The sequence below is a fragment of the Bufo gargarizans genome, chromosome 3, assembly GCF_014858855.1.
Source record: "Bufo gargarizans isolate SCDJY-AF-19 chromosome 3, ASM1485885v1, whole genome shotgun sequence".
Classification (NCBI taxonomy): domain Eukaryota; kingdom Metazoa; phylum Chordata; class Amphibia; order Anura; family Bufonidae; genus Bufo; species Bufo gargarizans.
The window spans coordinates 422,772,007-422,786,636 of NC_058082.1; the positions used below are offsets into that span (position 1 = coordinate 422,772,007).

The 14,630-nt window shown below is 45.1% G+C and overlaps 1 protein-coding gene across 1 annotated transcript in view; it reads right to left on the reverse strand.

Annotated features, from left to right (window-relative positions):
* Positions 1-14,630, reverse strand: part of ELK4 (ETS transcription factor ELK4) — a 40,552-nt gene that overhangs the window by 3,694 nt on the left and 22,228 nt on the right. The window contains exons 3-4 of the mRNA XM_044288427.1: positions 8,901-9,740; positions 1,376-1,489 (exon numbers count right to left, since the gene is read on the reverse strand). Coding sequence (XP_044144362.1) covers positions 1,376-1,489; positions 8,901-9,740 — 954 coding nt within the window. The remainder of the gene's footprint in view (positions 1-1,375; positions 1,490-8,900; positions 9,741-14,630) is intronic.

Genomic DNA, 14,630 nt, shown 5'->3' on the forward strand with positions numbered 1-14,630 from the left:
CAGATTTTTAACTTTTAACTCTTTGTCTATGAGGGGGATCTGGAGGGCTGTATCAGAAAAATCTGATATAAATGAAAAATGAATGACAGGAAAGCGTGTAAAAAACAAAACAAAAAAAAAACATCATGCACCTTTTGAAAGCTCTGCCATTCCATCGCTGCTGCTCCCATCTCTACCAGACTGAAAGTGATTATGTACCATTCATGATCACGTGACCACAGACAGGGTGTGCAAAGCCTCGGTGGTCAGGTTCCATTCATGCACAAGTTACTAATGAGGCAAGTGATTAGCTGCAGCAGCCAGGTAAGCAAAGATGGACGTCATAACTTTCAGCAGGGAACCGAAACTGTGGGGATGGGAGCCAAGGTGCTGAAATGTTGGGATTTTCCTGCAATGTCGATCATTTTCCATTTATGTCAGGCGACACCTTCAAAAGGGGTTGTCCAACCCTTTAAAAGTGATGGCACGCCCGCTGATGAGCTGTGCTTCAGTAGCTCCAGTCCCGAAATTACACAGCTCTGTCCATTGTGCAGTGTAGTGGATGGAGCTGGTTACTGCAGTGCTGCTCCTATTCACATCAATGGGAGCAGCAGTGCAGTAACCAGCTCCGTCCACTGCACAACAAAGCTGTGTAGTTCTGGCACTACTGCAAAACAACTGATCAGCGGATGAGGGTGTCAGACCCCCATCGATCAGATTGTGACGGCCTATAATGAGCAGCCTTGAATGAAAGACACCATGACTTGGTGGATCCCATTTTATGCCAATGGAGTGCATTGTGCGTTCATGCTGTCCCTTGTACAACTGCTCCAGTAGAACAGTGTGGCTTATGCAATCAACAAAAGTGTGAACAGAGTCTAAAAAATATAATGTTAGAGGCCAGCAACTGAGAAAATACATGTACCTGCTTTTACATGAAAGCGATTTTGGCATTAGTTACGAGAGACTGTTATCAGAGCGTACTCCAGATGTGGTAGGAACACAGCCATAGTGCTCATTCAGACGACCGTATGAACGAGCCCAAATCGGTTCTGCAATTTAGCGGAACGGGTGCGGACCCATTCATTTCAATGGGGCCGCAAAAGATGCTGACAGCACATCGTGTGCTGTCCACATGCGTAGTTGTGTTCCGCAGCCTCGAAAGAAAGATAGAGCACGTCCTATTCTTGTCGACAATCTCGGACAAGAATCGTCATTTCTATCATAGTGCCAGTCATGCGGAATGCACACGGACGATATCCATGTTTTGTGGATCCGCAATTTGCAGACCGCCAAACACTACGGCTGTCTGAATGAGCCCTTACTCTTCTGGTAGAATTGATTATTTAGATGACACAACAAACAAGGTGGCATTACAGAAGCGCAAGTAACTCACCTGGAACAGGGAGCTGCCATGTAGCCTGGCTGGACTGAGAGGGGCCACCGGACTAAGGGTACTCCAGAAGTGAATGCTTGAGAGCATGGCATTTGGCGTCAGCAATATAGGTGTCTGGAACAGAGGAAGATTACAGTCAGTATTTTATTGTAATGGCAGTCACAGATAGAATATCACCGGGGTGCAAAATTACCAGACATTTCCTGCATTTACTTCACTGAAATCGGTTGTAAGTAGGACAGTGTACTCCGTGTGTGCCAGGGACCGCTCTACGCGGTTGGCATTACCTGAAGGATAAGACGGCTTGCACTGTGTTATACTACAGCGTGAACTGAAAGAGAATTTGCCAGACTGTCATCAGGACCTCTAATATCCTTGTGTTTCAATTCCTAAACATTGTCAATATCTCTGTTTGATGTCAGTGAATGAGAACATTTCTTTTTGGACCCAGCAGCTGAAAGTCTGTGCAGACTTAATATGTCATATCTTTTCGGTCTTATGCTGAAAAAATATGTTAAAAAGCTGTAGGGCCTACATTCATTCAGCCAACAGCTGCCCCCCCCCCCCCCCCCCCATTCCATATGGACACTGGGGCCGAGTGTGCATGTATTGTCAATGGGGAGAGAGGAAAAAGTCACATACCTCTGGTGGCTTTTTAGCTCTCCTGAGAACAAAAGGATTGGGCATGCTGAAATTACCCAACCCGATACTTTTCTCTCCTGCCGTTGGGGAAGAGTTGGCAGTCCCCCTGAAATCGGCGGGTTTGACCAACGTTCATCTAATATTTATGGGCACATTAAGCTTTCGCCTGTAAACTTAGTCTGGACACCAGGGGGATACGAGAATCGGACTGCTGATACATTTATCTCACAGAGGATTGCCTATAACTTGCCCAGAATACCTGACCATTTTGACATGGGCAACCAATCAGGTCTCAGCTCTCATGTTTCAGAATTCTTTTTGAAAATAAAATAAGCACACTGATTGGTTACAGTGGGCAACTCCTCCACATTTCCTTTGCCCAGTTTTGATAAATGTCCTCCATAGTATATTAGAAAGCTTCTCTATACAGCCCCGTAATCTATAACAGCCCCGTAAAATCCCTTTCAAACAAGTTGCACGACATGGACATTGTTTTTCCAAAAACATGTTTTTATTTAATAGTTGTTTTTCTTTTTTTCTTTTTTTAAGCCACAACTGCCATAGCCAGGGTGTTACTTGTGTTTTTTGTATTAACACCACCCCAAAATATCGTATGGTGTTTCTTTACAACTCAAAGCTCTCTGACAATTGTGGCAGCACCCTGAAAAACAATGCTCTGTTTCCTAAGAGTAGCAGTTTTCTGTGAACTGAAAATACAGAACAAAAGACCAACCAAATATGCCAGACCCATGTATTTCCATAACTTGCTTCAAGGGATAAAAGAGAAGCTATAATATTCTAAAATAGGTCAAGACTTCCTGTACTTTGAGAGCAACCACATGGGCCATGGGCAGGAGGGGACCTACGGTAACTAACTTCTACAGTAGATTTTTCTGGGCGTGCTCTGTGATCTGTGCAGAGGTCAGGAGGGAGTAGATAAGCTGTGATATCAATAATGGATCCTCAGTTATGTATACAGCGGCGATTTATGTCCCTGTAATCCTGCCTGTGATGATAATTTGATGGATACTGAGAGATTACTTGTAGAGAAAATTATTATTATTATAAAAAATAAAAAACAGACATCACCAATAATGCTTATATATATATAAAATAAAATAAAAATACAAATACCGCAGGCACTTCCATAAAGTGACATGTACTTTATTCACCAATGAGGCGCGACGTTTCGGTTCACTCCATGGAACCTTTTTCAAGCAGTGATAACAAACAATAGCGCCAGTACAGGTATATAAGGAGGTGCAATAATCAATTATTCAATTCATCCAATTAGTGCAGAACAATCCATAAGTTACACAAATGAACATAAAAGACATGATCCAGTATCATAAAAGTGCACAAGTACAAAATGTAAAAGTTCATACATAAGTGTAGGTATAATTCATATACTCTAATTCCATAATTGTTTATAAGTGCATCATTACTATCCATCTATCTAACTATCGTGAAAGTGACAAGTGCAAAAGATTAAAAACATGATTACATAAATGAATAAAAGGGAATCAACGAACTCTGAGCGTGCGTCGCGTCTCTGCGTTCCAGAGAGGAGCCGGATATGTCATGATCAGCTGAGGATGGGTCACGGCAGTTCCGGTATGGGACAGGAGCATGCGCACTCTTTACAGTGAGACGCCGTCTTTCCCCATGCTGGTTCGTTGATTCCCTTTTATTCATTTATGTAATCATGTTTTTAATCTTTTGCACTTGTCACTTTCACGATAGATAGATAGATGGATAGTAATGATGCACTTATAAACAATTATAGAATTAGAGTATATGAATTATACCTACTCTTATGTATGAACATTTTGTACTTGTGCACTTTTATGATACTGGATCATGTCTTTTATGTTCATTTGTGTAACTTATGGATTGTTCTGCACTAATTGGATGAATTGAATAATTGATTATTGCACCTCCTTATATACCTGTACTGGCGCTATTGTTTGTTATCACTGCTTGAAAAAGGTTCCATGGAGTGAACCGAAACATCGCGCCTTATTGGTGAATAAAGCACGTGTACTTTATGGAAGTGCTGCGGTATTCGTATTTTTATTGGATGTATAGGTGGTAGGACCACCACCTCAACCGCTGGCACTCTCCTGCACTTTTATTTGGTGGTGCTGCCCAGGAGCTTTTTGTTATATATATATATATATATATATATATATATATTTATTTATTTAACATAAAAATGAAATTGAAGCAATGAGTCATTTTCTGATAACATATTCCTCTTAAGGTCCCTCCCATTTTTTTTACTGTTTCCTTCTTCTCCTCTCCCCTTCGCTAATCTTAGGAGCAGACTACCCCCAATTAGACAGTAGACACAGCTCTCCATAACTTTCTTTGGCTAGATTCACACTAGTGTTAGTCATCTAGCACTGCCAGACACTACGTGACACCCGCTGGCCCCACTATAACAGGGATCAGCTAAACTCTAGCTGCAACCCGGCAAAGATGGCGAGAATTGGCCAAACGAAAACCACTGCACGCAGCAGTATTTGTCTGGCCGATTCTGGGCATATTTGCCAGGTTGCAGCCGGATCTCTGCCGGCCCCCATTATAGTGGATGGGGCTGGACGGTGATGTGCTTGTTTCCGGCAATGCCGGAATGCAGAGAATTGCGTCAGGCTGTTCTCTGCGGGACCTCAAAACACTAGTATGAAACTAGCCTTAACAGACATGGCAGTCTCAGCTCCATTGTAGCCACAGCAGCCCCCTTCCACAGTAATGATCAAATTAGGAAGCGAAGATAATTCGGGTTAGAGGTCTGTCTAACCACTATGATGTGGCTATTGACTGTGGCATCTAATCCTGGTCACTGCAGGCAGGTGTATAAAGGGGGCTCAGCTCCTCAGTCTGCTCCATACATTTCCCTGCGGCATATGACACACACGTACATCACGGTTCAGATGCTAAATAGTAGTCAGCGTCTTCTCTCCGCAGGGCAGGAGCGGTGTTTGACAGGTGTCAGTGCCAGCTTCATGGATTCAGCACAGAGGAAAGCCGGGCAACAGGGCTGATTTGCCAGACAACACAAGCAGAAGTCAAATCAAGCTCAAAATCTTAAAAGAATATATGGCTGGAGACACTTTGAGATCTTAAATCTATGCTCTAACCAGAATGGCGGGCACATTTTCTTTAGAGATTCAGAGGGACTTCTATGACCAAGTCATATGAGTGGGAAGCTTTGTTTCTACAAATCTAACATGACATCTTATTGAAGACTTACGTAATCAGAAGTCAAGGGGTTAATCCAGCGAGCCACTGGAGCTCTGCTCAGCCATGTCGGAACAAGACGAAACACGCCAGAAAAGCACCAGTCTGTGGGAACGTGCATGTGCAGGGGAGGATCAGCTGCCGGGTCTCTTCGACACAGGGACGGTATCAGTTTGTGGGAATCACCTTCTACTCTTGCCAGCCGCCATTATACACAATTTCGGAAACAGTACCCCCCTAAGACTGCCTGAATGTCTTCTGTACAAACTTCAATGTCCAGGTCTTTTCTTTCTTTTTAACCCCTCAACTGTCACATTAAACTTGGGAAAACCCTCCTTTTTGTAGATTTTGAATTCATGTCTGAAGTAAATCTAGCTGGCGCACAACTGCGGGGACACAAGTACGTTTTTAGCCCCTAAGTGACATGACATGTACCATGTAGTCTAAGCATACCTGGTGTATATAATATGAGGCGGTAACCAGGTGTTCATAAAGGGCTAATGACTGGCATGAAGAGTGTCCATAATGGGACAACATGGCGCCTTTGGAAACTGTGACCAAAGACCACTGTGTGGCGCGGCAGCTTTGCGACATAATGCGAATGAATGGGGTCACGTTGTAAACCATGGGTTGCTGAAACAAGACAACTGTGAAGAAATCCAACACTGCTAGATTTTTTGCAGTTGTTGGGTCGTAGCATCTTGCTTGTCAGGACACGGCCCATTAACCTTCGTAACTGCAGTGCTACGCCAGAACTTTGGTCACAGCAACCAAAATAGAGGTAAGGGTCTATGTACAGGGGAGTCCTGTCTGATTTCAGATCTCCTGAATTTAGGTGCATTCACATTGTGCTCTCAGTGCATGTCTGGCATACGTGCTACTTATATGTCAAATGCATTCATAGGCCCCTCTTCAGAGGCCAAAAGGGTATCATTTAGGCCTCCTTCATGCCAGTATACATGACACTAACCATGTAAATAACCACCCCCTCCTGTCAGCTTCTCCAACATACAGTCCCATGTAAATAACATTACTACCCTCCTTACAGGATAGGGTTAAAAAGCCCCTGGAAGGGTTCTGGAGTGAACGCACAGCAGGATATCATAGACAAGTGATAAAGTACAGGGAATATCCACTATATTGGACTGGACTTTTTCACTTGGCTAAAACCGCCTGCTGTGCATTCACTCCAGGCCGGCTGACTGTGGAGCCCTAATACAAATGTTCTTCTTTTGGATTCTGTACGATATAGACCCCTGCGGAACTCTATATCGAGGAGTCTGAAGCACTCAGCCAAGCGCCGCTTTACCTTACCGCTGAGCGCAGTAGTGAAGATGGTCCCATAGACTTTCTATTGAGGCAGTCTTCAGCACCACGCTCAGCAACGCTCGGCTGAGTGCTTCAGACTCCTCATTATAGAGAACAGCGGGGGGGCTCAGAACTGGGACCCCCACCAAGACCGCATACCCTGCAAGCGCCACCCAGTGAGGACCTCACGCTTCTGCAGGACTCTTCCTCCTAACATCAGAGCTGTGTACCCAATGATCGGGCATCCTGCTCAAAGCGACCAATAACAAGGAGCTTTGCTATTGGCTAGTTGCAGGCAGCAGCAGCATCGCTGCACAGCGCGCCAGCGGCCCTACACTGATGAATTTCGGGGGAACAGTCTACCTTAGACTTTTTTTTAAGGAGTGAAATGCCCTGAACAAGTGTCTATGATGATACTTGTACAGGCGTTATTGAGACCTCTGCGCACAACCATATCTGTATTTTGGTGCACAAACCATGGATCCAATAGAAATGGATCCTATTCACATGTTCCATAATTGGCAGAACAGCCACACGGATCCGCAAAACAGTGTATACTTATAACTAGCAATGGTAAACTTTACTAGAATACAGGTCACAGGGAGGTAAGAAACCAAGGTCTAGACCAATTTCTCTCTGCAACTGGCACTAATACATGCTTCTACGGGTCAACAGGGGGTTAAAAAGACATCTTGTAGGACACAGCTGATAACAAAGTTCTCTGGCCTGCATGTGAAGGATCACTGTGACATCAGGACTAGAGTTTATGCACATATTACTATATCATCTCAAGACAAAGCCCCAGCTCAATCTCCAGAAGTCCAAGAAAACTCAATTCATTGTGTGTGAAGCAATGGCTCAAGGTACTTTCACACTTGCGGCAGAGGATTCTGGCAGGCAGTTCCGTCGCCGGAACTGCCCGTCGGATCCGGCAATCCGGACACAAACTGATGGCATTTGTCAGACGGATCTGTCTGACAAATGCATTGAAATACCAGATCCGTCTCTCCGGTGTTATCTGGAAAAACTGTATTAATTATTTTTTGCATTTTTAAAGGTCTGTGCATGCACAGACCGAAAAGCCGGATCCGTTTTGCCGGAACAATTAATGCCGAATCCGGCACTAATACACTTCAATGTAAAGTAATTCCGGATCCGGCAAGTGTTCAGTATTTTTGGCCGCAGCATGCTGCGGTATTTTCTCCGTCCAAAAAACGTAAGAGGGACTGAACTGATGCATCCTGAACGGAATGCTCTCCATTCAGAATGCTCCTGTGACGGAACTCAATACTGGAAAACAAAAACGCTAGTGTGAAAGTATCCTTACCAATAAGGGTATGCTCACACCACAGATTTTTCTGGAATCTGCAGCTGACGTTTGGATTTCTGCTATGGATTTGCCTTTGTACATGTCATGAATGCCCACACTGGTTCAGCGCCACTCAGTGGACCAAGGAACATGTTCATTGTTTCTTTTTCAGTTACATGGATTTCAACCCTACGATGACCTACGGCATCGGCGCACTGATGCTAAGCTTTTTTTTTTTAATGAAAATATTGGCACAGAAATATCAGCAAATTCTTTGTCTAAATGCAAGGTGTGAACATACCCTAAGTAGCAAGATACTGGTACGCCTTATATCAACAACATCCTGGCTTATAATTAAAAATCTAGGGCACAAGATACACACATGAGGCTACTTTCACACAAGCAGTTTTTGCGGATCCGTCACGGATCTGTAAAAAAGCTTCCGTTACAATAATACAACCGCATGCATCTGCCATGAACGGATTAGGTCTTCTATAGCCATGACGGATCTGTCTTGAACACCATTGAAAGTCAAAGGGGGACAGATCAGTTTTCTATTGTGCCAGAGAAAATGGATCCATCCCCATTGACTTACATTGTGTGCCAGGATCCATTTGGCTCCACTTCGTCAGACGGACACCAAAACGCTACAAGCAGCGTTTTGGTGTCCGCCTCCAGAGCACAATGGAGACAGAACGGAGGCAAACTGATGCATTCTGAGCGGATCCTTTTCCATTCAGAATGCATTAGGGCAAAACTGATCCATTTTGGACCGCTTGTGAGAGCCCTGAACGGATCTCACAAACGGAAAAGCAAAACGCTAGTGTGAAAGTAGCCCTAGTCAAGCAGTTCTTAGGTGGAGAGCCCACCTGGTTGGCATAGTCAGTGGCCTTCTTATGTCAAAGCATTTCAGTGAATATTCTTGGAACCATGTTGCAGCAATTCCTTGATTTTCACCATAAACCAGGCAGATTCTGCTCAACTGTAAAGGAATGTAAGAATTAGAGAAACCAGTGGCATTACCTGTGAGAAAAACGCTGGCGTGAGAGATGCCGTGGGCAACGAAGGGCTCAGGATACCAAGAGTGTTGGAGTCACTACTTGTGATGACCAGTGTGGGAGTTAACTCCAGCTCTTTGGGCTTTTTAGACTTGGTGCTCTTATTGTCCAGTACATAGGCTTCTGGTTCAGACTCGGCATCGAGCTCCTGATCAGCCTTCGAATCTAATTGTGATTCCTCTATCTCCATCGCCATGTCAGTAGCAAAATCAAGATGCTGTGGGGATCCCAAATCGGTTTCGTCAGCTATATCCTGATGAGTCAAATCAGGAGATAAAGCTGGTGAATGTTCTGGAATGGGCGAAATGGAAGTGACTGGGGGAACCAGAGAAGTACCAGTTATTACACCTGGTGGAGGCTCTGCAGGTTTCTCATGGGGTTCTGGAGGGTGGGGTGGAACTGAAGATATAATGGGTGCAGGCTCATGGTTTTTAGCTGGTGTGGTCACAAACCTAATGACTGATGGGGAAACCTCTGGGGTCATTTTCTTCTCAGCTGTACATTCCACATTTGTAGTTTTGAAGAGCTTTACTCCGGATGAATTTAAGGAATTGAGGGTGAAGGATGTGTAGAGCCCAGAGTGAATGTAATCATTACGTCCTGAGCATTTGGCAGGAGGACACATTAGTCGCTCCTTGCTACAGTTCTCCTTGTCGCGCATGAAGAGGGTGCTGACAGGATTGGCAGAGTTGCCATCTGTATCTCCTTCAGCTTTACTCAGCGTCGCCGGATCCATGGTCAGGATATCAGGGTATGAGACAAACTTGTAAACAAACTTTTGCCCATTCACTTTTTTGATGATGTTCTGGAGAAGAGAATAGTCTAATCAATTTCACGGAGAAGTACAAAACATGCTAAAACATGACATACAGGCAGACCGTTGCTAATGCATCCGTCGCCATATTTACCTTGATGACAAAGTGACGCCTGGTTGTTTCTTCTACCTTCACATTCACTGAAAACCGACCTATGACTCTGCTTCAAAACTGGATCTTTTCCCATTCAACAATATTTGTCTCACAGCCGAAGGAAACGGTTTGCAATTATTTGCATGTATATTTTTGAGGGTATGATGTCAAAGCTCTTTCGCCCCTACCAGCTGTTACGTTTTCCAGGAAATCAGACAGCACATACGAACTCAGACAGCACATACATCCTTTAAGGGTATGTTCATGTGTTCAGGATTTACCATACATGACAAAAATCTGAGGCGGACACTTCTGAATTCTGTCACTGATGTGCCAGAGGATCCGCTTGAGGATTATCCCCACTGACCTTCATTATAGCTAAATTCCAGACTTTACATTGCAGCTATTCACATTTTAACATCCATTCTGTAGTTTTTTTTCCCGCTGCCTGTAAATTGGATAGGAAATATTCCATTCACACTGGATGAGGAATGTCTGCAGCTTTGATGAAGATTTAAGTGCAGAACTGATTCCAAAAACATCATGAAAATATTGAAAGTGTGAACACAGCTTAACCCCTTAAAGGCCTGCATGTGCCAGCCATATCCCATACCTGGCCTCTAATACTGGGGCGCCGTGATCCGCCGCAATTAACCCGCCCCGCAGCTTTTTTCAGCTTCCGGCGCTGCGATGTACCGGTCTTCATTGACCGGCCAATCGCAGCACTTGGAGCTGCAGGGGAGTGGTGCAGCACCGCCGGGTGTAGATTTGACGTCATCGGCGCAGGCGCATTGAGGATGGAGCGGCCAAGCGAGTGCTCTACTTGCTGGTAGACAGGTAATTTACATATTATAAAAGTCTGTTTTTTTTTATTAACTACTGAACCAAAATGAGTAATAGCATTATATATTAATATATCACAGTATAAGGATTATAAGAAGCCAAAAAAGGACCAGCGCCGTACATGTATGGCGCAAGGTCCGCCAGGCTCTGGGAGCGATCGCGGGGGGATCGGGGGAACCATGGCTGCTCTTACCGGCAGGGAGGCATAATGGGTAAGGGCAGCATGGTGCTGCACCACTCCCCTGCAGCTCCAAGTGCTGCGATTGGCCGGTCAATGAAGACCGGCACATCGCAGCGCCGGAAGCTGAAAAAAGCTGCGGGGCGGGTTAATTGCGGTGGATCACGGCACCCCAGTAGTAGAGGCCAGGTATGGGATATGGCTGGCACATGCAGGCTACGTTTGTATTCAGGCATATTAACTATAGTCATTGGTGGCACAGTCCCTCCTCTCTGTTCTCATTGGTAGCGCAGTGGCCACAGTCCCTCCTTCTCCTCTCTGTTCTCAATGGTGGCGGAGTGGCCACAGTCCCTCCTCCTCCTACTCTGTTCTCATTGGTGGCGGAGTGGCCACAGTCCCTCCTCCTCCTAGTCTGTTTTCATTGGTGGTCAGTGGCAGCCGCACACAGTGGGGAGGGAGGGACTCCCTCCTTCTCCACTGTGCCGTTGTCACCGCCAGTTCTGTGAGAAGGTCTTCTCTAACTCTTCCATCTCCTTTCCTTCTCCCAGGTGTCACCTATTTAGACTAACTGTCTCTCTTTATATTCCCTCCCGTACTGCCTCACTTTGCGGTTTATACTACTTTCTGGATGAGGTTTTCACTGCTGGAGGCTGCTGCTGCTGTTTCCTCAGATAAGTCTTTTTCCTTTATTTGTGTTTCCTTGCTGGTTTGATTCTAGGTGACCCTGACTCCGTCCGTATTAAGTGCAGGGAGCCGGTGGTCGTGTCCCCTCACTATTATAGGGTTTTCAGGTGTCACACAGTATTAGGTACGTGGGCATTCAATAGTCTACCATAGAGACCCTTGCATGGGCATAGCAGTTAGGGAGAGCTCTAGGGGTTTTATAGGGCTCACCCATATGCTCCTTAGTTTGAGATCAAGCCAGTCAGATGTTTATTTATAAGTTCCAGCTTTCTGCAACATCATCCGTGACAACCGTCTCAAGAGAACATGGCGAGTGCCGAGAGCGGCGCATGCCATGTTCTACCGCGATTTGGCGATATAAACAAAATCTCTATCGTTGGCCATCATTTAGTGTCAGTTTAGAATTTTGCACGGACGCATAATCTGCGTACGTGCATTTTGCAACCACTATGCCCCAATCAGTAATGTCCATTACTGATCACATCTGCTCAGTTTGCACTAGGGTTGTTGCGGGTATCGAAATATCGGTACCCAATCGATACTCTTGTCCCGGTATCGATGCGATACCGGGATTTGATTTTTATCAATACTAGGCTGCCCTACTGCGCAGCCTAGCATCAGAGAACATGAGCGAGCTGCTGTCAGCGTGCTCATGTTCCCTCAGCAGCACAGGGGAGGAGTCACTCTCTCCCTCCCCGTGCCGCCGTTGCTGCCAAAAAGAAGAGAGACGGCGGGCGCACTGCGCCACCAATGATAGTAAAGGACCTTTCATGAGTCCAAACATTGTAAACTAACTATAAGGATATGTAGAGCGGCACCCAGGGATCTCACTGAACTTCCTGGGTGCTGCTCCGTTCGCCCGCTGTGGCCCCGGGTATATTCTCCCGCTCTGTATGCTAATTGCTAGCATCGGAGCAATGGGGAGGAGACTGCCCTTTTTCTCAATCGGAGTTCCTTCTTCCTGGCTGTAGCGCTGTCCAATCAAAGCGCAAAGCGTCACAGCCAGGGAGAAGGTGAGTTTTTTCCCTGGCTGTGACGCTCTGCGCTTTGATGGGACAACGCTACAGCCAGGGAGAAGGAGACACCCATTGAGAAAAAGGGCCGTCTCCTCACCATTGCTCCGATGCTAGCAATTAGCATAAAGAACGGTAGAATATACCCAGGGCCACAGCGGGCGAACGGAGCGGCGCCCAGGAATAATAGTAAGTTCAGTGAGATCCCTGGGCGCTGCTCTACATATCCTGATAGTTAGTTCAATGTTTGGACTCATGAAAGGTCCTTTACTATCATTGGTGGCGCAGTGCGCCCGCCGTCTCTATTCTTATTGGCGGCAGCAGCGGCGGCACAGGGGGAGGGAGAGAGTGACTCCTTCTCCCCTGTGCTGCTGAGGGAACATGAGCACAAATCTTTTAAATGTGACATGGAACCTAAAATCCACGTCTGCAGGCCTGCAAAAACCATATTTTGCACTTTGCCTCTAGAGCCCTGCTTATTTTATGAGCACATATGGGGTGTTGATGTATTCGGGGGAAAAAGGGGGAATAAAATGTGGGGTGCATTTTGTCCTGTTACCCCTTGTGAAAGTGAAAAATGTGGGTGTAAAGCAACTTTCTCTGTAAATATTTTTAATTTTTCCTTTTCACAGCCAAGTGTTTCCTAATTCTGTGAAATGCCTGATGGGTCAAAGTGCTCACTACACACCTTGAAAGATTCCTTGAGGGGTGTAGTTTCCGGAATGGGGTCACTTTTTGGGGGTTTCCACTGTGGCCCAACTCAGGGTGTCTTCATATACGACATAGCTTCCAATTACCATTCCAGCTAAATCCGCTCTCCAAAAGCCATATGGTGCTCCTTCCACTCTGAAGCGCTGCCGTGCGCCCATACATCAGTTTTTGAGCACATATGGGGTATTTCTGTAAACTCCAGATTCAGGGTAATAGATTTTGAGTTTTGTTTGGCTGTTAACCTTTGATATGTTGCAGAAAAAATAGATTAAAATTTAAAATCTGCTAAAAAAAAAGTTACATTTTATTCCCATTTTCCTTTAAATCTTGCTGGGCACCTAAAGGGTTAACAAAGTTTGTAAAAATCAGTTTTGAAATAGCTTGAGGGGTGTTGTTTTTAAAATGGGGTGATTAATGGGTGGTTTCTAATATGTAAGCCCCACAAAGTGACTTCATAACTGAACTGGTCATGAAGAAATTGGATTTTGGAACTTTTCTTAAAAATTTTAAGATTTGCTTCTAAACGTCTAAGCCTTCTAACGTCCGAAAAAATTAAAATGACATTCACAAAATGATCCAAACATGAAGTAGACATATGGGGAATGTAAAGTAATAACTATATTTGGAGGTATTACTATATACTATAAAAGTAGAGAAATAGAAATTTGTAAATTGGCTAATTTTTATAAATTTCTGGTAAATTTGAGTCTTTTGACTCAATTTTACCACTGTCATGAAGTAGAATATGTGACGAGAAAACAATCTCAGAATGGCCTGGATAAGTAAAAGCGTTTTAAAGTTATTACCACATAAAGTGACACATGTCAGATTTGCTAAAAATGGCCTGGTCCGGGTTCAGAGCTGAACCCGGACACACCCATAATTTCACCCAGGCAGCCCCCCCCTGATGTTAGTATCGGAGCATTTCATGCTCCAAGGCGCTCCCTTGCCCTGCTTTTATTTCCAATAACACACTTTCGCCCATCAGTACCGATGACGTCACCGGGCTTCCTGGAAGCCCTATGGAGAGCCCGATTCGTCATCAGAACTCCATCGCGCAGGGCAAAGGAGAGCATGAACTGCTCCGATGCTCAAGTCAGGGGGGCTGCCTGGGTGAAAATGGAGGTATGTCTGGGTAACCCCTTTAAGGTGAAAAATGGCTGGATCCTGAAGGGGTTAAAAGAGTTATATAGGTAAATATAATGATGACCTATCTTCAGGATAATCAGCTGTTACAGGGACAGCCAGACATTGTATAGTGGCTGTACTTGGTAATGCAGCTCAGCTCCATTCACTTCAAAAGGGTTGAGCTGCAACCAGCCCATCTGAGAGCTGTACCAAGCTCCAGAAGCTAGGTC